The sequence below is a fragment of the Silene latifolia genome, unplaced genomic scaffold, assembly GCF_048544455.1.
Source record: "Silene latifolia isolate original U9 population unplaced genomic scaffold, ASM4854445v1 scaffold_73, whole genome shotgun sequence".
Taxonomy (NCBI): Eukaryota; Viridiplantae; Streptophyta; class Magnoliopsida; order Caryophyllales; family Caryophyllaceae; genus Silene; species Silene latifolia.
In genome coordinates, this window is record NW_027413640.1 from 2,895,740 (window position 1) to 2,920,989 (window position 25,250).

The 25,250-nt window shown below is 36.5% G+C and overlaps 1 protein-coding gene across 1 annotated transcript; it reads left to right on the top strand.

The window, feature by feature from the left end:
• Positions 1-24,530: 24,530 nt before the first annotated feature.
• Positions 24,531-25,250, top strand: LOC141640188 (uncharacterized). Its single transcript, XM_074449075.1, has one exon. The coding sequence runs from the start codon at positions 24,531-24,533 to the stop codon at positions 25,248-25,250; it is 720 nt and encodes a 239-aa protein (XP_074305176.1).

Here is a 25,250-nt window from a genome sequence, read left to right on the forward strand (position 1 = left end):
CGATCTCCATGTGGGAACACTTCCCCACGAATTGCCTTCAACTCCCTCTCAAAACCCGATAACCTTTTGACAATCCCGTCCATCCATGCATAGACCCCAGCACAATCAAAACCTCCATCCGAGGACTGTGAAGTCCCAACCTGTAACAACGCCGTGGCTAAGGCCGTGGTTTGCTCCTCAAATTTTCCCATCAAAGAACCCAGAAAGCTTTCCATTCTAGCACCCATAGCTCCCATACCCACATCACTAGAAACCTTTTCAACATCCTTTAAAAGTACCAATTCGGGTCCATCAAACCGGAGACCCATCAATTTGATTACCCGATCAAATATGCAATCCTTTGCACTAACACCGTAACTATCCCGTCCCACAACTTGCTTGATTCCCAACAACCTTGATATCCACATCCCATATAGAAGATCAATGGTAGTGCAAAATTTTCCTTTGGTGACAGTGAGACTTGTTTGAACAATACGGCTTAGCACAAGACTCGCCAAGTTAACTTTCTGACCCTCCAACCAAGAGTAAACAATAATCGCCTCATAACTCGACACCTTATCCTTTCCTCCCCTTCTCGGCACAATCGTGTTCCACAAGAAATTTAAGAGAAATTTAATTTTTGCCAAAAGAGGGCGGACTATAATATTACCACCATCCGACCGAACCTCCTCAAAATATTAACTAATAACTAATTGTTTCTCATTATCCACATTAGACCATTCAAGACTTGGGTTAACATCGATTCCATCATGAGGAACCGAAAAAGCAGAGTAGAAATCATCAACAGAGACCGTCACATCAACACCATTGACGGTCGCATGCAACAACCCTTTCCTAATTTTGACTGTAGCAAAAAACTAAATAACCTCCACCGGGTATATAGGACCCGAAAACTGACTAATATGACCCCAATCTTGAAAATCAAGAAAGTCGACAAAAAATTTAAGAGATGAAATATTTGTCAAACAAGACTTAGGGTAATACCTTCCTCCATGGATTGAATACGGCAAGACCCGAGAAACAAGAACACTCTCATCTTTTGTCAACCGAACTCGGTTTAACCCTTCTGTTGTCGCGCTTTTCGAGGCTTATCGAAACAGAGTTCTCGAAATACCATTCTTAACAACGACTTCGGGTTCAGTAACCTCCTCAACTTCATCTACAACAACCTTGTTTTTACCTTTGAAAAGATGGCGCCTTTTACCTTCGGATACCGCATCAGCCCGACCGCGAAACATGGGAGGAGATGGTTGTGGGTGTGGTGAAGTAAAGGTAGAGGAATCCGGATGATTAGATGGTTGTTGTGGTGGTTGATTATTTGAATTTCGGTGGTGTTAATTGCGGGTAGAGGACCGTGTTTTTGCATGGGATGGATTCATAGTGAAGGTGAAGGATGAATATGATGATGATGGTGATGGTTGAAAGATTTGTAAAATCTTTTGATAAGAGAAAAAGTAAGGCAAGTGGGTTGTGTGATTTACACGGCTAGAGCTTATATAGGGTTGAATCTGTAGTATATTTTAACCGTTGTTAATAATTTGGCGCAAAATTAGTGAAAAGTAATTACAACGGTTTGTTTAGAAGCTGTTGTTATTAGGCTGTAACAACGGTTGTAGACTGAATAACCGTTGTTATTAATGTAATGCAAATCTTAAGAACAACAGATTACTTTATTCTGCTATACGCTACAAAACACAAACACAAGCTAATACTGCTACTACACACAAATATCATCCTCCATTCCTCCCTGATCGTCTCTCTGTCTTCATCTCCGTCACTGTTGTCACCGTCTTCTCTCCCTCATCGTGTTTATCAATCAGGTATATATGTTTCTTAGCAACGCTTATAGATATAAGATTTTTTGGGTTATTATCTAATTTGTTGATAATTTAGCTTAATTGGTTTCCTGAATTTCGTTTATTTGTTTGCCTATTATTGGATTTTCTGAATTAGTTGCCTATATATTACGAATGTAGAAAAATAACTCGAACTTGGATGATTGATGCAAATATGAGTGACCGCAACTATAAGGATGGTTTACCTGAATTTTATGAAGTCGTTTCGAACAATTTGAAAGGTTCTTCTCGTATTGCATGGTCTTGTGAAAGATATGGTAATATTAGCTATATGGCTTTTCCGGACGTTAAAATACACCTAGAAAAGTGGAGATTTAGTCGATCCTATACACGTTGTATTTTTCATGGGGAACCGTTAGAGGACGAGAATAGCTCTAAAGAAGATGATGTTGAGGTACACGAAAGGCTAACTGATGATCCTGAGTTTGCCAAGTTTTTTGAGTTGAAAGAGTCGGAAGCAGAGAAGTTGAATGTTGGGTCTATAGATAATGAAGAGAATGATGATGAGTCGAATGCTTTTGAAGATGTAGGTGATGACACTATTAATTGGGATGACCTTAACAACATGTATGAGAAGTTGTGTGAGTCTGAAGCACCTCTGTATCCTGGTTGTAAGTTCACAAAAATGTCGGCTGTGGTGAAGTTGTATAATATCAAGGGGGCAAATGGGGTGAGTGACACGTGTTTCACTAGTTTTTTAGCCTTGATAAAGGAGTTGCTTCCAGATGGTAATGTTCTACCTATTAAGACATATGAGGCGAAAAAACTAATAAGAGGAGTGGGTATGAAATATGGGAAAATACATGCATGTCCAAATGATTGCATATTGTATTGGAAATTATATCAAAACTTAACCAATTGCCCTAAATGTTTGGAGTGGCGTTATAAGGATCAGGAAGGGATCCCGGCTAAGATGTTGTGGTATTTTCCATTGATACCAAGAGTCATAAGGATTTATGCGAATCCCGATGATTCAAAAATGTTAACTTGGCATGAAACAGGAAGAATAAATGATGGAAAGCTAAGACGCCCGGCAGATGGTATGAAATGGAAATCGTTCCGACGCTAAGTATCCCGAGTTCGGCAATGAACCTAGAAACTTACGTCCAGCGCTGTTCACTGTTGGAATGAACCCAACGAAAACATGAGTAGCCAACATAGTACTTGGCCAGTAGTGTTGGCTATTTATAACTTACCTCCATATGTGTGCATGAAAAGAAAGTATTTGATGTTGTCGTTGTTAATTTCTGGCCCTAAACAACCTGGAAATGATATAGATGTCTATTTGGAACCTCTTCTAGATGATTTGCGAATGTTGTGGGATAGTGGGATAGAAGTATTTGATGCATATAAGAACAAAACTTTCAATTTGAGAGCGATGTTATTGTGTACAATATCTGACTATCCGGCTTATGGCGACCTTTCTGGGCACACAGTTCATGGGAAAGAGGCTTGTCCATTGTGTGGGGAGGATATCGAGTCTGAATACTTGACGTCTTCTCGTAAGTATGTGTATATGGGAAATAGGAGGTTCTTGTATCATGACCATTGTTATCGCAAGATGCAGAAAGCATTCAATGGAAGATAAGAACTTCGTCAACCTCCTAGAATTTTGAGTGGGCATGAAGTTTATCAGAAAGTAAAGCATATTGAGATAGATTATGGGAAGAAGAGCGGCTCTAAATTGTCTACTCGTGGGTATAAGAAAATATCCATATTTTTTGATAAACTTCCATATTGGCCTGACCTGGAGGTCAGGCATTGCCTCGATTTCATGCACATTGAGAAAAATGTCGGTGATAATATTATCAATACCCTTCTGAATGTTCCTGGTAAAACAAAGGATAACGCTGCAGCTAGGGAAGATATGAAAATGATGGGTATTAGGCTAGAGTTGGCACCACAGAAGAGAGGTAATCGTACATTTTTACCGCCAGCAGCTTATACCCTTTCACGGAATGAGAAAAAAGAGTTATGTGCATGCTTGAATGGAATTAAAGTGCCACATGGTTATTCGTCGAACATTAAAATCCTAGTGTCGATGCAAGACCTAAAACTCATCGGGTTAAAGTCACATGATTGTCACACTTTGATGCAACAATTACTACCTGTGGCTATTCGTTCCATTTTACCTGAAAAGGTAAGATATGCTATAACAAGATTCTGTCTCTTCTTCCAGTCCATATGCGAGAAATTCATCGATCCCGATGACGCGGATTCATTACAGGACCTCGTTGTAACCTCTCTTTGTCAGTTGGAAATCTATTTTCCACCCTCTTTCTTCACTATCATGATTCATCTGACCATTCACTTGGTTAGGGAGATTTTGTACCTTGGGCCCGTGTACTTGAGATACCAGTATCGTTTCAAAAGATTGATGAAAGTCTACAAGGACTATACATCTAATCGGTATCGTCCGGAAGGTTTTATTGCTAAACGCGCTATTTTAGACGAAGCTATTTCATATTGTTACACTCATCTCTCCCCTGAGGAGTTGATTGGCGTTCCTAAGAATCGTCATAGTGACTGGATGACCAGAAAAGGTATTAGGGGCCGGGTTGAAAAAATTGTGACACGTGAAATGTTGCATATGAGGTGCAACCTTATATTCAACAACACAAAGATGAACTCAAATATGATCACCCAAACAAGACCGAGAAGTGGATTGCAAACGAGCATACGAAGATGTTTTTAGAGTGGTTTAGGAATATTGTCTTAGAGTGTACGAATCAAACTGGTGATGACATCTCTCCAAGGTTACTACGTCTTGGTTTAGGTCCAAATGCCAGGGTCACCTTTTACAGCAGTTTTGCCATTAATGGATATACTTTTTACACCCTCGTGCAAGATGAGTTGAGCACAATGCAAAATAGTGGTGTGAGTTCTGAATTTGAGGCAATGCACTTTGCTACTTCAAAAGATAAAAAGCCTATTTGGAGAAAATGCCTTTATTATGGTATTATTCAAGAAATATTGGTACTAGATTACATTGATTTCACAATGCCTTTGTTTCGATGTAACTGGGTTGATAACAACATCCATTGTGTCCGAAAGGATAAGATGGGATTTACGTTGGTCAATTTGGGTAAGGTTGGGTAAGGTTGGCAATAATAAGGATGATCCTTTCATAATGGCATCCCAAGCTAAACAAGTGTTCTATGTCACCGATCCTATGGATAAAAAGTGGTCTCATTGTCTTGTCTATAAGGAGTAGAAGGAGTAGTCCATCCGATAATGGTGATGATCGGGATGTCGTTTTTGAGGGAATGGATCACTCTACCACTGTATCTTATTTCGACGATGTTGACACTGATCATGAGGACACTGAAAGCATCTATATGCGTGATGACCATGGTGAAGGTATTTGGGTTAACGAAGAAACTATGACATCCAAGAAACGACCCCGATCTTGAGATGGTCCATAATGTAAGTTATTACTTCCTCCGTTCTCATATGATCTACCCCCTATATCTTATAATGAAATAGTAGCTTTTATTTTTATTTTTATTTTTAAATATATATATATATATATATATATATATATATATATATATATATATATATATATATATATATATATATATATATCTTTCTTTTAGTTTTTTTTTTTTTTAAATACCTATCTCCACTGAACAGATTAGTAGAAGGAACTGCATATTTAATACAAACGTACTGGAAATCTTACAAGACCACAGGGTTACACATTATCTTTATTTAAGTTGCCCTTTCATACAGGCCCACGACATTGCTTATGATAGGCGGATACAGACACACAGAGTTTGACACTCAACAAATAACACGCGACGTTGCTTAGAAGTTTTAGCCACAGACACGGACACATTTTGTAGGGGTTTTAGGGGTACATTGTTTGGAAAACAGCCACAACCTGGTTGTAGGCATCGACGCTTTTTGACCTGGCCGACTGCTGCCCATTAATGATGGTCGCATACGGCACTTGGACATAGTCCGCGGTACTCTTCAGAAGCTCAGCATCCGAGTCTGTGGCTACCCAGAGGTATAGTTCGAGTGTTGACCTATTCGGAGCATTCCAGTCGTTCCTGCCATGGCCTCTGAGTTGAAACATCATGTCAAGCTTAAATGCTGATTCTGCATGTGCAGGTGATGTTCCAAACTGAATGAGTAGACTCCCTTTGAATCCCCATGGCCCCCATTGTGGCTTAACATTGCTGACCGAGTATCCTAGCTCAATAAGCTTATTCCTCAAAGGATTAAAGCTCTTGGTAGCATATTTTCCATTGTCTATATCTATGTGGCCTGAGGCATTCATCAGGACACAGTGATATGGACGACCAACATTTTGAGTCATTTTTAAACCAGTAATTTGATGGTTTAACTTATTTGTGAGTTGTGGGGAGCTAATGGGATGCCTTTTTTCTGAATTTATAGCAAGTTTGAGATGTGTTGTATGTCTTTAGCTTTTGGTAGCTTTAAAAAGCCAATAGAACCAATGGTCATTGTTAAATAAAGATTCCCAAATTTGCATGGCATGGTAAATCCTGTAGATATGCAGTATGCATGCATGCTGGTGTTGTCTTATTTTCTTGATCTTATTATTAGATGTGGATGCTGTTGTTGAAATTGCTGAATAATGTTGCAGTATATAGTAGCTTCTCATTTATTACGATGTATTGTTACAGGTTTGGACTGTAATGGAATTACAGTAATTTTTTAAAAAAAAGGTTCAACAATAACAACGGTTATATTTAAATTACCCGTTGTTAATACTTTCAACAACGGTTATATTTACATCACCCGTTGTTATTACTATCAACAACGGTTATAGTTACATTACCCGTTGTTATTACTTTCAACAACGGGTGTAGTACCCCTACCCGTTGTCATTGATTTTTTAGACATATTTCATTTTGGCTCAAATTTGGTAAAAATATATTACAACGGGTATATTTTAACCGTTGTAATAAAGTTATGACAACGGTTGACTTTTATTGACCCGTTTTTATTAACATATAACAACGGTTTTGTTTTGAGGACCCGTTATCAATAGTTTGTCTTAATAAAAAACTAATATACAAACACATACAACATACCACACAAACACACACAACACCAGTTCAACCGTTGGTATCCTGAGTTTATTATTCTCTCTCCCCCGCTTTCTACATTCTCGTTGCCGTCCGTCGCCCAGTTTCCGACGCCCAGATTCCGTTGCCTTCCCTTATCATCCTGCTCGTTCTCTTTATCATCATCATCATCATCATCAGGTATGTTCACTTTAATTTTGTGTTTCGTCATTAGGGTTTTAAGACGATCATATTTTTTCTTTTTCATGCATCTGTTTGTTTTTCGTCTTCTTTGTTATCTTTATCATCCCGCATCATCTACTTCACTCCTCTTATTAGGGTTTAGGATTTTAGAAGCTCAAACTGTTGTTTTAAATTTTCATTCCTCTTTAGGGATTTAGATAATACTCTGCATGACGTTGTTAAGTTGTTCATTTACTATTTCATTCATATTTGGGTTTTAGGATTATCATGGGTGAAAAACGGAAAAGAAGTCAAAAGAATAATAAGCGTGGGGATGATAATAAGCCTGGTGAGAGGGGTGCTACGAAGTGCTCGCAAGCCCTTGCAGTTATAGCCGCTTAAAATAACATGGAGCTCGAAGGGTTTCCCTACTGGTCCAAATGTGGGTTTTTTATCCAGTTGGATTGGATGTTGTACAAGACAGTTTGTGCCTATACATTTAGATGATGTTAGAAATTTGAATCCAAAATTGGCGGAGTTATACTTGGCTCGTATAAAGGAAGCCTTTGATATTGCCAATGAATGCCATGATAAGTATTTAATGCAGAAGGCAGGGGGTGCCCTAAGGCAGTGGAAGTGTGACGTTGCTAGGGATTGGTTGTATGTGGACAAGGCAACGGGGGAGATGCGTAAGAGCCCACTGGCAGACAATAAGTGCCCCACCATCAGTCAGGAACAATGGGATCTTTTCAAAGCGATGAGAACTAGGGAGAAGTTTCAGGCTAAATATCCTCGCCTTTTAACGATTTACCTATCATTTTTTTAATTAATGAGTTCTTTATATAATCTTTTTATTATCTCATCTACTTACGCTTTTATATAATTTGAAGGCCGTTAGCATAAGAAATCGTGCTAACATTTCATTCAAGAAGGGGAAATGGTATGGTTCTCGAGGCGGTTACAGATTGATAGAGGAAAACCTCGTAAGTAGCATGCATTCCCCTGTGAGATTTGATTTTTTTAATCACACTTGGACTTAATACACATTTACATGTATAACTGTTACCATGTTAATGTGTAGGTGGCAAAGGGAGTGATCGACTTGGATCGGCATGTAACTTATAAAGAAGGGCACGCGCCTAAAGGATCCCGGTCGCGTGACAAATATGATGAGGAAGTGTTGGCCAACATAGTAAGCATTATTTTATTAAGACGAGTTCATTACTAACTTTATTGTTTTAGTCACATATATAATTTGAAGTTTATTTAATATATTATAGGACAAGGTATTGAAGGAGGTAGAAGAAGGGAAATTCACTCCCAATGGTCGTGATGACGTTCTTGCTAGAGCGATCGGTCGACCCGAACATCCAGGTCGATTGAGGGGCGTCCCGTTATAGGTTGGAGTAACGAAATATTATGGGACAACTGCCCCGAAAAAGAAGAAAAGGAAGACTAAGGCTGAGAAGGCTGACATGGTACCATTTATTCTATTATTTTCATTTAAGTTCAATTCACATGTTATTGTTGGGATAAAAATTGCTGAAACATTACATTCTTGGCACGCAGGTTCAGTTAATGACATCCATACTACTAAAGATGAATGCTGGAGGCAAGCTTTCCGAAGAAGATGTGAAGATGATGGAGGATGTCATTAAAGGGGGTAATAAGATATAACAGATTGGTCAAGAGGCCGAAAACACTACTACCTTAGCAATACATGAGAAGGAAGTATCGGTCAACGAGATTCAGAAAGATCAGGTACCTAATGCTTCTGAAGTTGTAACAACTAATGCCGATTAGGTACCTAATACTTCCTTATTTTTCTTTTTTTTTTGGGTAAGATCAGGGGGTGTGTTCCATGCCAACTCTAATGCTATCACTTCTGACATCGTGCCATTGGTTAATTTTATTAGGTAAATAATGGGTCTGAAAAGGAGATGCAACTTGAGAAGACGGCTGATGGAAAACAGCATACATCCCCTTCAAGTCAGTTCACTGTTTTCAGTAAGGTATGCATGAAGTGTTTAATTAGTTAAATTTATATGAATTCTATTAAATTTTGGGATATAATAATGTGTGTGTATTCTTGAGTCAGAAAACAGGAGGCCGATTATTCTTGCGACCTAAATTCGAGAAACCAATTGTGCGTGTTGGCCGGGCTCTCGTAGAAGTGCCCACCAAATCGCAGCGAAATCGTAGTGGTTGTTCATGGCGAAAAACTTTTGCCGAATCATAGAAAAGTGGAGATAACTGAAGTCTTTCCAGGCCATGAAAACTTTCAACTTCCCGTCCCAGTTCGTGGCGACATTACCATTCTGGGAGATGCGGTTGGAAGTTTCATCCAATAGCATGAATCTCACATCTTCCTGGCTCGTTCGTCTCTGCCTCAGCCGAAAGCAGTTGGGGTTAGAAAAAATACCTTTATATGTTAAATTTTTAATTGTTAAATGTTTTTATATGTTAAATTTATATGTTATTTTTTTTGTAGGGAACAAAAAGCCGGCTAAGGCGGATAAGCCTAAGTCCACAGACATGCCAACTACCTCGTCGAGACAACAACTTGATGAGGTATTTAATTAACTTCTCCATTTTTTTGAAAACCTCCCTTTATTTATATTTTTTCTGTATTTCTAAAAAGCAGGGAATTTTTTGTAGGGAACAAAAAAGCCGGATAAGGCGGATAAGCCTAAGTCCCCGGACATGCCAACTACCTCGTCCAGACAACAACTTGATGAGGTATTTAATTAACTTCTTCCTTTTCTTAAAAACCTCCCTTTATTTATATTTTTTCTGTATTTCTAAAAAGCATGAAAATTTTGTGTAGGGGACAAAAAAGACGGATAAGCCTAAGTCCCCAGTCATACCTGCTACTACTACCTCATCATTGAAAGAGCAGGTTGATGAGGTATTTATTTAAGTACTCTTTTATTTTTATTACTCCAACTAGCTAGTTAGGATATGTTACCTTTGGATTTTTTATTATTTTAATTATCTACATGTGTAGGCTGGTGGTAGTAGCACAAAATCAAAGAATCATTATTTCCCCGAACTGAAAGATGTTAGGAGTTTAAACTCCACAAAATATTCTGGGAAGGATTACATGCTAAAAGTTAGAACGGTGACGATGAGGAAACTGCATGAGGAGGCTTGCAATCGCATAGAAAACGAGCAACTGATAATTATTCCGCTCGAGGAGCATATTCTAGGGGTTGAGCCGCGAAGCAATTATGTCATGGGTTATGCTAGCCATTTGGGCTGGCCTGGACGAGATTGATGTCCAACACCTATTTGTTTGGATGAAGTAAGTTTCTTAATAACTAATTTCATATTCTAATATTCTGACTACTAGATAGTGTTTTAAATACCGGAATCAATACCGTAATAATGTAGGATATTGAAATTGAGAGTGATCCCCGAGAACAAGATTCCATGTGATCAATACGGATTCCTGTGCCCCTATGTTTTATCTATGTTTATCGCGATTTTTTCGTTCGAAGATCGGGTAGATTATATTGCTCAGCAATTGGCGACAACCAAGAAGCTGGTTTTTGCCCCTTATAATGAAAACGGATAATAAAAAAATTAATATTACGTTTCCCCCTACAATTGCATTTTCATAACTAATATATGTACTTGTTAATAATGATGATGTCTCTTGATGTAGGACTCATTGGGTGCTAGCAGCCATCGTGCCGACGAAGAAGAAAGTTTTTTGGTTGGACTTTATACATAATCCACCAAGCGAGACTTTTAAGCGCTTGATTATTAAGTAAGTTTATAATACTGATTTATTTATAATAACATTTTCAATTTTTATTTATAGCAAAAAGCTCATTTTTGCCCCTAAAAAATGAGTTTCTGCCTCCTTTTTTTTTTTAAAAAAAAGGGCCTTTGAGAAGAAAGAGCTAACGAGCAGGATCAACCCACAAAAGATTCTGATGATGGCCCTACTTTTATTACGATAACAGGGGTACGTGCTCAAATACAATACCTTAAGTGCAAAAATCTGTGTTTAATACTAATACAATACCTAAAGTTCAAGATTCTGATGTGAGCCTTCTCTCGCCTGTTTGTTTTTATGTAATAATAGGTCCCTCGCCAGTCGGATAGCATACAATGTGGATACTACGTTTGTCGGTTCATGTTGGAGATTATTATGCGAAGATATATCCTTATTCCAGAAAAGGTTAGTAATTTAATAATGTGTTTATTACTTTTTTTAAATTAGAGCTGATGTTGTCTTGCTTGCTGCTATACCATGATGTTGATATGCTGAATGATGTATGTTGTTACAATAATGTCTTGTCTTTGTTTTTTCCGCAGTATGTAATCAACGCGTCACAAGACCTTCAGCAGTACAAATGGCAACATATAGACGAGGTAAGGGACATGTTGGGCAAATACGTCTTAGAACATGACAATGCTGAAGGCTAAATGCTTGATACTCAGAGCTTAGATCAGCTTATTAGTAAATTTTTTGTTGAAGTTAGGAAATGATTAGTTCATATAAATTTAACTCCTTGTAAGTATATATATATATATATATATAAATTTAGGATCCGGTGAGAACGAACATTCGGTGAGAACGGTGAGAACGAACTAACAACTCAATTATTAACAAGCGACACTATCACCCATTTTATTAACACCAAGAGATACCAACGCCATTCTAAACAACACACTGCCAAACAACTAATACCGTCTACCACCACAACCACAGCCACCCATCGCTGTCAGTCACAACCACCGCTGTCGACACCACCGCCGTGAACATCACCAGCAGCCACCACACACCATTACCAAATACCACTACCGGCCACCGCAAATTAATTCTTCAATACTAACTTCACCTTCAAGCTCTTCCTCTCTCTTACGAGTCGATATCGCAGATTTGCTCTAAGGTCACCAACAATGGCGGCAAACACAGGAGAAGAACCACAACAAATCACCAAAATTGAAGAAATAAAGTCGATTCTGAAAAACCTCAATACACCAATTAGCTCAACTAATTTGATGTTGAATGTTCTAATTTGCAAAAAATCCACTTCCAAATCAAATTCCGTCAAACACACATTGAAAGTACGCCGGAGTGACGTCTGAGATGGGAAGTGACTGTCGTCGGAGCTACATGAAATTAGTGTATCTGGGTTCTATATTGATGTATCTCAAACTGATTTTGATGTACCTAGAAATTAATTTTGATGATTCATCGCACTCATGATCATCGTCAGCAAGAACACATGTGACGTAATATTCACCGGAATTACTCGAATTAAATTACCGTGATTTCTGCTCGATTGTCACTGCTGTATTGGCCGGCGAGTATTACGCCTCCGACAACGAGAGGATGCCCTTTTTGGTTCGACTCAGCTTTCGTCGCCGGCGACAATGGTGGAGCATGACTCGACGCATGTCCTCTCAAATATTGATTCCTGATGGCTGCTGCTTGTCGTTTTTGTACGGAATGATATATTGTTGATTAAAACTATGGATTCAAGCATCGGATAAAATAGATCGTCGCGCTTGATCGAGATAGAGTTTATGATTGAATATGATGATGAATAATGAATGTTGATCTATGCTTGGTTCGTTGGTGATGATGATAAATTTCGACCCATGTGTGTTGAGTTTTTTTTATTGTATTCATTAAATTCTACGCATTAGATTTGTGTGTGTTGAATTGAGATTTAATGTTATCTAAAATGTCCAAATTTAAGTGTACGTATTAATCCTTTTAAAAAAATGAAAATTGTATCTACTTATTTTTGTTTTAGTTACATTAAAATTTAAAAATATTATTAGATCCATAAATTATTAAATCATTTACATTAATTGTAAGTGGTAAAGAAACGTACCTAGGTAGGAAAAAATTGTATCTACATTGTTATAAAATGTGTCTAGAATTCGTGTAAAAAAGTGTATCTACAATACCATAAAGTGTATCTCAGATTTGGGAAAAAAAAATTGTATCTAGCATATATTTTAATGTATCTAGTGATCGTAAGTTTATATAAAAAAAATAAAAAAAAATGTATCTATATTGTGATAAAATGTATCTAGAATTTATGTAAAAGGCGTACCTTGATGATAAAAAGTGTATCTAAGATTTGGTAAAAAGTGTATAAGTAATATGTTTCAATGTACTCCTTCGTTCTCACCGTTCTCACCGAGTGATCGTTCTCACCGGATCTTGACTCTCTCTATATATATATATATATATATATGATGCTGCTGTTGTGGTTGAATTGAATCTATTGAGTTCTGATGAACCCAGCTATTATTTATGTTGGTGTTGATATATGGTGCTGCTGATATATGCATATTTTTGAATGGCATGAAACAACTTTAATTTTTAAAAACATTAGGAGTTCGTAATAAAAACGGTTACTAAAACAAAAACCGTTGTAAATACCTTTCACAAATACCCGCCATAATATTCAACAACAGGTTTTAAAATAAGAACCGTTGTAAATACCTTTCACAAATACCCGCGCATAATATTCAACAACAGGTTTTAAACGAAGAACCGTTGTTACTACCAATTTCAACAACGGGTTTTTAGCGTATACCCGTTGTTAAAAGTCTTAACAATTTTGGTGGGAAAGTTACAACAACGGTTATTCATATGATAACCGTTGTTATATTATTCCCACCAAATTTTTAAAACACTTTCCACAACGGCTTACACGTAACAACAACGGCTTTTAACTGTGGTGAATACTTTCGACAACGGTTTAAGTAAATAACCTAACCGTTGTAAATACCTTTCACAACGGCCGCTTTAACAACGTCCGCTTTTTGTTTTTACAACGGTTTTTACCCGTTGTTATAGACTGTATCTGTAGTAGTGAAGGTTTTATCAACAGATCCTCTACTGAATCCACTGTCAAGTAGAAACTTAGATAATCTGTCATACCAAGCCCTTGGTGCTTGTTTCAATCCATATAGGGCTTTGTCTAATTTAAAGATATGGTCTTCAAATTTGTATCCTTAAATCCAAGGGGTTTTTCTACGAAGACTTCTTCCTGTAGATACCCATTTAGAAATGCTGTCTTGGCATCCATTTGGAAGAGCTTCATTCCTTTATGAGCTGCAAACGCTATAAGAAGTATAATAGCTTCAAGACGAGCAACAGGTGCAAAAGTCTCGTCATAATCTATTCCTTCTTGTTGATTATAACCTTGGACCATCAATCTTGCTTTATTTCGAACAATGACTCCGACATCATCTAGCTTATTCCTAAACACCCATCTTGTTCCAATAACATATCGATCCTTGGGTCTAGGAACTAAGTGCTAAACTTTATTCCGTTCGAACTGTTGAAGTTCTTCTTGCATAGCTATAATCCAATCTGATTCTGCAAGAGCTTCATTGATATTTGTTGGTTCGATCATAGATAGGAATGAGTAGAATGAGCAAAAATTATTCAAGGATCGTCTCGTTTGAACACCCTTCTTAATATTTCCAACAATATTGTCCATTGGATGTGAGCTCTTGTATTTCCATTTAGTTGAGGTACATGGGTCTTCATCATTATTTGACCTTGACCCAACTTCATTTGGCTCAGAATTTGAAGAAGTTCCCCCTGAATCCAATCCTGGTGTTGTAGTAGAGCCGTTTATAACTTCGGACTCAATACCTTAATTTGGATTCAATGTTATAGTAACATCACCTATAACATTAGATTGGGAATCCTTATTTTGAGACAATGTTATAGTATCATCAAATATAACTTTGGTTTTCTCCTTTTTATGCTTAGAAGTATGATCAAGCTCATCATTTATTCCTTCAATCTCATTATCCTCCAATTCTAATTCTGGGGGATCGTCCCTAGAAAGGCGAAAGTCAGGTTCGTCCAAGTCCTCTTCCTCATCCTGTAAGGGCTTATCAAACACATTATCTTCATCAAAAATAACGTGAACACTTTCTTCAATACAAAGTGTTCTTTTGTTGAAGACTTTGTAAGCCTTGCTATGATCCGAGTATCCTATAAAAATCGCCTCATCATTTCTAGGGTCGAATTTGCTTAACCTATTTTTACCATTGTTTTGAACAAAACACTTACTCCCAAAACAACGAAGATGAGAGATATTAGGTTTGCGACCTCTTAGGAGTTCATAGGGGGTTTTCTTAAGGATAGGCCTTATCATAGCACGATTATGGATATAACAAGAAGTACTAATGGCTTCAGTCCAAAAGTTACGAGGTAGACCACTACACAAGAGCATTGTACGAGCCATATCTTCTAGTGTTCTATTCATACGTTCAACGACACCGTTTTGTTGAGGAGTTCTTGGTGCAGAAAAGTTATGCCCTACACCATTAATTCTACATTATTCTATAAAGGCTTGATTATCAAATTCAGTGCCACGATCCGTACGAATAGACACAAGATTAGTCTTATATTTATTTTGAACAAGTTTCATAAGATAATCAAATTCATCAAATGTCTCATATTTTGAATGAAGGAAGATAGGCCATACATACCTTGAATAGTCATCTACGAGGACAAAGACATACCTGGATCCTCCTCTACTCCTTACCTTCCTAGGACCACATAAGTCCATGTGTACCAGTTCCAAAGCTTGATTTGTGCTTACTACTCTTTTAGGTTTAAAAGATGATCTCACTTGTTTGCACCTAGCACACGTGTCACTCATTTTTTCTTGGTCGAACTTGATCTTAGCTAACCCTTCAACCAAGTCCCATTTCTTGAGTTTGTTCAAGGTTAGTGAGCTAATGTGACCGAACCGTTTGTGCCACAGACAGGGATCATCAAGTGTAACTTTCATGCATGTAAAAGAGTTAGTAGACACAACATTTAAATCTACCATATATACATTCCTTTTCCTGTGGCCCTCAAGAATAACATTACTAGTCCCTTCAATGATAATGCGACAACTATCAGTATGGAAAACAACTTTGTTACCTTTATCGCATAGTTGAGATATGCTAAGAAGATTGTGCTTGAGACCATCCACTAAATAGACATCACTGATTGCGTGTGACTTAGAAATTCCGATTTTGCCAACACCAATCACTTTTCCCTTTTTGTTGTCCCCAAACGTCACCTTTCCTCTGTTGAAAGGTTTGAGTGAAAGAAACAAATTCTTATCTCCAGTCATGTATCTTGAGCATCCACTGTCAAGATACCATTGATTGCTTTCTTTCACTACTACCTGCAGAAAGGATTAGATACAGTTTTTAGGTACCCAAGCTAGGTTGGGTCCCTTATGATTAGTTAATCTATATACTAAATCCTTTCGTACCCAAACTTGTCTAATGGTCGTTTTTCTAAACCTTGGGTAATTTTGCTTAGGAAGAGTTCTAGGTTTAGGGATTTCTCTAGGTCTCGGAATGTCTCTAGGTTTAATATGACTATTCTCCTTGTGATTCGGCTTGTTTTGTTTAGGTCGACAAGGAGTTTGTGAAGTGCTAGGTTTCTGAGTGTAATCAAAAGCCAGATCATAGAACCAACGAAAGTTATTATTCCTTTCTTTATTAGGTTCATCTATAGGGGATTCATCATCCTCGACTGTTGTGTCAACCGTTTTAACAAATTCGGTATTTTTTCGTATATCATGTGCACGTTTGACACAATTGTCTTGGATATGACCCGTATGACCACAGTAATTGCAAATTAGATATTCATGAAGATCGGCATATTTTCTTTTTCTAAAATCAAAATCCGAAGATGATGATTTGCACTTAGAGTGATCTCTACGGCTGTAGTACTCATGTCCTAACCCCATCTTCATATTATTGTCAGATTGTTCGGTTAGGAAGTTTAGGACTTTTGTGCTACCTTCCCACTTGTCATGGAATTTTCTTGCGTGAAGAAGTAAGTCTTTTAGGTTCTTAATTTCTTTAAGACATTTCGTGTGATCTATTTCATTTTCCTTCTTATAATTGTCACGAAAGTCTTGGAACCTTTTGTTAAGAATAAAAACAACGTCTGAGTGTTGTTTCTTAACATTGATCATCTCAGTCTTAGATTCTTTCAATTGCTTTGTGAGAGAATCAATTTCTTTCTTTTGCTCTAAAATCACTGCTTCATCAGATGTGATTTTAGTTACAAGAAGTTCCTTGGCTTTTTTAAGTTCTAAAGTTATAGCTTCATTAGCTATAACTTTGGCTTGAAGGTGCTTAATTTTAAGCTTTAGATCTGAAGTTATAGCTTCATTAGCTATAACTTTGGATTCTAATTCCTTCTTTTCAGTATTAGCAGTATCTAATGTTGTAGTTTTATCATCTATAACTTTAGATTTCAACTTCTTAGCTTTAGCCTTTAGAGTATGATTCTCCTCAACAATATCAAGAATCTGTTCCTTTAGATCATTTAGTTTCATATCCTGTTCATGACATTTATCAAGGGATTGCTCAAAGAATTTAACTAAAGCACTTTTATATAATTTCTTAACACGTTTCTTTAGATCAAGATAACTAACCTCATTATCATCGTCTTCATCTGATTCTCCCAGAAAGCAATAATATGATTGAGAATTCGTGCTATCATCGTCGCTGTCGGAGATTAGGTCAAGACTAATGCTGCTGAGACAAAGGTTGGCTACTTCGTCATCTTCGGATCCTTCATCATCTTCTGAGTCAAGATCTCCCCAGCACGAAACCATCATAACTTGTTTGAACTCTTTCTTTGTCTTCTCGCGTTTTGCCTTGTCCTTGATTTTCTCCCATGTCGGACAATCTTTGATCATGTGATTGGATTCTCCACACTTGAAACAACCTTTCTTGGCGAATGATGATTTCGATTCTGATACTTTCTTGTTGAATGATTTGTTGTTGTTATAATATGATTTTGCTTGTTTGTTTCGAAAGATCCTATTTTTAAAACGGCGTGCAAACAAGACGGTTTCATCTTCTATGTCGGAGTTAACATCTTCGCTTTTTAAAGCGATACTTTTACCTTTTCTTGGTTTAGTGTCATCGGCATTAAGAGTAATTTCATGGGCCATGAGAGCACCAATGAGTTCTTGGTAGGATAGGTTTTCAAGATCTCGTGATTCCTCCATTGCTGTGACTTTCGCACGCCACTTTTTATTCAGGCTCCTAATAACCTTCCTTGCAATGTCCTCGGTACTGAACTTCCTTCCTAGGTTTTTCAGTTCGTTTATTATACTCGAAAACCGTGAAGACATGCTATCCAACGACTCATTAGGCTCCATAATGAATAGCTCATATTTCTGCATTAGCAGATCTATATGGTGCTTCCTAACAATGGAAGTACCTTCATAAGCTAGTTCAAGGCCATCCCATATCTCCTTGGCCGTTGTACACGAAGAGAACCGATCAAACTCTGTAGAGGTCATGCCGTTTTGCAATAGACTTATTGCTTTAGAGTTCTTTTCGGCTTTCTTGTTGTCGGCCTCAACATAGTCGTCTTCCTTCTTCTCATAGGAAGTGCCTTCGGCGGATGCAACTAGGATTTTTGTGGTCCATTTTGGATAATCCTCCAACAATCCCAATCATGACCTTTCACATAGTGAGTCATCATGTTTTTCCATAACCCGTAATTCTTACCATCAAAGACGGGACACTTGAGGTATTTGGAATCCATTTATCAGGTGATAGGCAGCAGAATATAAAATGATAAGATAAATAAGAAAAAGAAAGATCAGCCTCTTTGCGGTTAGGCAATCAAGAGCACGAGGCTCTGATACCAATTGAAGAGTCTATCGATCCAAAATACTCAAGAGGGGGGGGGGGGGGTGAATTGAGGATTTAAAACTTTTACTACTTTTTCGATTGTATGAATATAATTAATTATTTAAACTTTATTAATTAAACTTTAACTAATTAATTAACGAACGATCAAGAACGAAATAAATAAATTAACGAAAGAGAGAGACACACGGTTTTTGAAGTGGTTCAGTTTCACAAATCGAAACCTACGTCCACTATTCTCGATTAATAAATTTAATACCTTTCTACGGATTACAAATTTACTAACCCAACTCGTACAACTAACCCAACTTGTAACTCAAGTGAGTACCGTTAAATACTCGAGTGACTAACTTACGCTAATAAGAAAGCACTAATGAGTCTTGCAAAGGTTCACGTTAATGAACAAGTAAGAAATCTATTGACCAATATTATCTTATAACGATAACCAACGAACGAATATACGAGTTTATAAACACACGACCTTTTTCGACAATAGCAAATCAGTTTTCTTGCTTTTGAAACACACGGTCTTGCTTTTTAAAAATAAAATCAATTTTATGCTTAAAGATCTTACCTTTAAATGTTGCAAGATGTAAAGTTTTTATAGTGAAGGAAGAAGCATAGCTCACGGCTTATCTAAAAACCCTAATGTCCGAAATATAGATATGTAAACAAATAATATCTTTTAATATTTCTTTCCTTAAAGCCTTAAGAGATAATAAAGGATATTCCAAAAGATAGAATATAAATTATCCTTCTGATATCTTTTCCATAAATCTTAAGATATGATAAGATTTCCATAATAAAAATATCTTTATCATAAATCACCATATCAAGTTAAATATAAAAGATATGTTAAGATAACTCTAGCTAGAGAATAAAATCTTAACAATAGTAATCTTTTATACCTTAGGTTACACGAAACAATAACACCATATCAAAATATCTTTATCATAAATTACCATATCAAGTTAAATATAAAAGATATGTTAAGATAAATCTAGAGAATAAAATCTTAACAATAGTAATCTTTTATACCTTAGATTACATGAAACAACAACGGCCCATAAGCCAGGTTTTTTGTGAACAACCCTAGCTCGAAATTAGGTTAGATTTTTAGGGTTTAGGAGTATGCTATATTAAAACCCTAATTAGTAATATGGCTCAACTCATAAGTTGATCCAACATGATTACTAATTACACGTTTAACATAAAACCATTCTCCGTATTAAACCGGGCTTATTTAATAAATACTTTTGCTCGAACATTCAAAAGAAACAAAAATATTTTTCAAAAACAATTTTCAAAACATTTTAAGTCGTGTAGTACAAACTCAGCATCTCAATGTTATAGTAGAAGAGCTATAACATTGGCTGTTTCACTAGTAATGTTATAGCTGTCAAGCTATAACTTTACCAGTATAAGAAATTCACTCTTAGTTATCATTACGAGATAATCACCTATACTATTCTAATCTTCTCAAGAGATCATCATCATCCAAGCTTTATTTATGTTTAGACGGACTTCGTCTTCTCATAATGCTTGAATAACTCTTATATAATCTTGATCTTTGATTGAGGCTTGATCACGATATACTTCCATCACAATTCCTTACTGCTCGTAATGAATAAGTCCAATCTAAAAGACTAAACAAACAATTACGCGCAACGATTATATAAAATATAAATCACTCTTGACATCATCAAAACATAAACATATATACTATATGGTCCAACTAGATTGATTTGTTATAAAGATGTAGTTTGTATGTGTCGTGGAAAGCAGCCCATTGCGATTTCAGCCTGACCAGTTTTCGTAAAATAGTCATAACTCATTTGTTACTTGTTTGTTTTGGGCTTATGACCTACCATTAGAACCGTAGGAGGATAAGATATCACCTACAATTCATTTTACCTCATTCTCATGTCTAGAACTCAAGTTATGACCGTTTGAAGTTGACCCTTGTTGTAGTCGAGTATTAAACTTGTTATAAATTGGGTTTTATGTTTCTTGCTGGGTATGAATTTTAAACTTGGTTCTAATGTTTGTGTATGGTGTGTTGACACCTTTTTTTATCATTGGAGCCCCTTGATTATGTCTCATTCACATGTTAAACATCAGTTTTGGTTGTTAAGCTTAAATTCGGTTCGGTTTGGGTTTGTTTACATTTTACCTACTGTTTCGCATTACTTAATTCATTTGTTATCGTTTGTTTATACTATATTTAATTAACATGTAAATATGGATTATAATGTTTAACCATGTTAGAATAGTATGAAATGATGCTATATACTTCATATTTGAGTTCTCATTTGTTTGTTTACGTTTTGCCTCGTATTTTGTATCACTTAATTCATTTGTTATCACTTGTTCTATTTTAAGCTCAAGTAACTTGTAAATATGAAATAAAATGTTTAGCCATGTCATACAAGTATAAAATGACTTAATATATTTTATTTATGGGTTATTACTTGCTTATTTTCATGTTTTCATCATATTTTAAGTATGGGTGATTTATTCAAAGTAACTACTGGTAATGGGTCGTATTCTTGTGAAAATACCATAATGTTATGCCTTATTGCTTGACTTATATTTACGCCCTACTTGTGCTGTTCTAGCAAGTGAGTTTTATCTTAATCGTTTCCGCCACTTTCGTGCTGATTCTGGCGATTGGGGTACTCGATTTCTGTTCTGTCATCGAGTCTTGGATGCGGGCTGTTCTGCCGCATGTCGAATCGGGTAATTGTGACCTCAAGAGAATCTAGCCAGGTTTAGACTAGGGACGTACTATTATCGTAGTCCTATCCGGGGAAAATTTAGTCTAAGAATAGTAAATGTCTTGCTTGGTTATGGTCACTGGCATATGTCTTTCTACACGAGAGTTTACGTCTTATATGGTTTAATGTAAGAGTCTTGGTCCTATCGGACACTAGAGGTAAGATGCAAGCCTTCTAGTTGCGATATGATCGCCGGGATTGATGCTCTCATCCGTTCTTATGGTGAGATGCAAGCCATGAGTGCGCATGTGACGTTAATAGCCACGTCCCATGCAATGTTTGTTAGAAGATTTCTAAAGTAATGGCTATGGTTTTGAACTATATGTATTGCGATGATTGACTACTTGTTTATCTATTTCACATTACTTAAGTACTAATTTTGTGTAATTTGGATAGTCGCATATGTCACATTTCATTGGAATTCGTGCTTGTGATTAACTAACCCTATCTATGTTCTTTCATTTACTTCACTTATTTATATATGCATATGACATGCTCATTTGCTATTCTATATTGCTTTCTCTTATTATTCTAACATGAATAATCCCATGCTTATTTGTTCAAGTGAATTGTATCCCGTATTTATTATGCCTTGCCTTTTTTAGTTCTTTGTTATGTTCATTTTGATATAATGTGGCTGGGAGAACCTTGAGTTACTCCCCCGCTGACTGTGGCTTTCACGTTTAAATGAATGATAGGTATTAGTTGGTGCATTTATCGGGTAAAGACATGTGTGAGCTAGCGAGTACCTTGACCGTTGGATTTTTGTCTATCGTTATGCTTAGACTCGCCTTTTAGACTTGTTATTCGTGGGATATCTTTTCCCCCCTTATTTGCTAGACTTGGTTTGTAATAACCTAAGTTTGCTTATCGTTGCACTTGTTTTATTTTATTAGTGACTCCCGTATGTTAATGTTTAACTAGTAATAAAAAGTTTTAAAAATTTTATAATTTCCGCTTAAATTTATTAGTTATATTTTCCGCATTATCGCGGGGTGTCATAGATTTAAATACAACAAAATAATAGGTGGGTTGTGAGATCTTAATTTAAGACGGTCTTAAGCAAAACCTGCTATTCTAATTTGTCTATGTTAGCTAATAGAACTCCTTAAAGGTTTCTCAGATATGACATACAATTAGTATTGACCATATAAATTGTTCACTCATTTAGAAGACTCCCTTACAATAACCCATAATAAGTCAAAAGGCATAACCTACCTACTTTTTAACTTCCAATTTGAATTAATATGAACTTCAACTATTATATTGGGTCATCCACCTTATGATAAAACCTCTTACAACTGGATACAATATATTCTACTATTTCGTAGTACTTACGTACATATTATTATATATGAGTACGAAAATTATAGTTCGTGGGGAGACTTTTTTACGAGGGTATATATTGGCGACTCTAAATGTCACAATTAGTCAATTACTAATGAATGTTTTTCAACATAACTATGTACTACTTAAGGCTTTGGATAAAACGGTTTATATTAATTTAGTGTAAAATTATTTACTAAAAATCTATATACACTCATAAAAATATGGGTAGTAACGGGTATTAGTCTTTAAGTAAGGTTTTAACTAGCAAACGTTGGAGGCAGATTTATAATAACGGATAAGGTTAGCAGTATGTTTAGCGGGTTTTACTATCAATTAACTTAACAAAATTTAGAAAACATGTTTAATAATTACCAGCTTAAAAGACAATTATATTATTTTCATATTTATAAAATTATAAAAAAGTAAAATAAAATCTTTTATATGGTCCATTCATACTATGGCTTGAATGGCTAAACTTCTTACGGTCCATATCGTACTATGTCTTTAAAACACGGAAATTGTTGTATATTAGTGTTAAACCCAAATGAAAAAAACGGTGAACATGGTATAACTCTTAAGCAATACTATATTTATTTGCATGTGTAACTTTTAGTTTTAATTATTTGGATCATGTATAGTACTGTGATTACTGATTATTAGTAATGAATAGGGATATCAGTAGGGCGGGTACATCATACATGTGAGCATCGCACTACACCCGCAGCCCTGGTTGGGGTGGTATGGGTAGAGCTCTCTAGGGTACGGGTAAAAAAATTCCACCGGTGATGGGTGGGTGGGACGGGGATAAATTTTACGCCACACCCACTTAATACCCAATTACACACTAAATATGTTTCAAGGTTTCATTATTAGTGAATTTTGCTGAAATTTTTTAATTAATGATTTTCAAAACTTGGGTAATTATCGATATATGATATAAGATATGACTATAAGTACATTGGCTTATGATGAATGCTTCGCTAAAGATATGAGACACAGAAATAAAACGCCTTCCCTGATTATTATACGAATTATATATCATTAGGTCTGAATGTTAGGAGTACTATTCAAAATTAATATGAATGTACAACATTTTACACATAAAAATTCAAGTACAATCTTGAATTGAAATTCAACATTTGTAATATTATAACTATAAAATTTCAAATGATTATCTGTATATTTTTTTATACATATCCATGCAACTTTGCACGGGTTCTAAGCTAGTACCTGGTATAACTCGTAACTGGGTTTTCTTGGCAGATCTCTTTCCGAAAAATTGCTTCGGTGGCAAGGTACTTGCCATAACAGCTTACAAATCTGAGATAGCCAAATGAGTTGCCCGTAAGTAGGTTAGTTTGTATATGTTAGAATATATGTGTAAATATAGAAGTTATTTACTCAGTGATTGTATATCTCGTATTCTCGGCAAATATCGTTGTAATTAGTAGAATAATTTGCCCTTTGTAATTGTATTTATACTGAACTCTTGTATGAATAATATCAAGCATTAATCTTCTTATATGGTATCAGCTTCCTAGGGTAAATATCGATCTCGCTTCCGCTCGAACCCTAGCTCTTTTTTTCGTGCTTCCTCACGGCTCTCCTTCTTTCCGATCTCTCGCGAGCACAATTGACCTCACGTCAAATCACTAGCTATGCCGAACACGAAATCCTCCTCCTCTTTTCACCCGGCTCTTGCAGTCAGCAATATTAAGAACCACGTTACCGTCGAACTCGGGATGGATAACGACAAATATCCTCTTTGGGTTGCACTCTTTACGAATCATACTAAATCGAATCGAGTGCTTCACCATATCATTAAACCCAAATCTAGTGGTCCTAAATCGCCAGTCACGGATTATGAGAAGGACAGTTGGAAATTTCTTGATGCGACGGTCCTCCAATGGATCTACGCAACGGTCACCAACGACCTGTTGGAGAACATCGTTGAAGACGAACCCACTGCCATGACCTGTTGGAATCGTATTCGAGACATCTTTCTCGACAATCAACACTCTCGGGCTATTACTCTTGAGCAGGAGTTCTCCCACACCGCCATGGCAAATTTCCCGAGTGTCTTGGCATACTGCCAACGCCTCAAAAGCTTGGCAGATCAACTCAAGAACGTCGGATCTCCGGTAACTGATACTCGCCTTGTATTACAATTAGTTTCTGGTCTTACCGACGCTTATCACGGTGTTGGTACACTAATTAGACAAAGTAATTATTTACCTCCCTTTTATCGTGCTCGTTCGATGCTCACACTTGAAGAAGCGGGCTTCGCAAAAATTGATGCTACTACTTCATCATCTTCTGCCCTTTATGCGAAATCCTCCGACGACGGCAACTCGTCCTCTGTCTCAGCCTCAAAGTAA

Bases quoted from the DNA above. Each gene is read 5' to 3' on its own strand.
- LOC141640188 (XM_074449075.1), top strand. From the start codon at position 24,531: ATGCCGAACACGAAATCCTCCTCCTCTTTTCACCCGGCTCTTGCAGTC.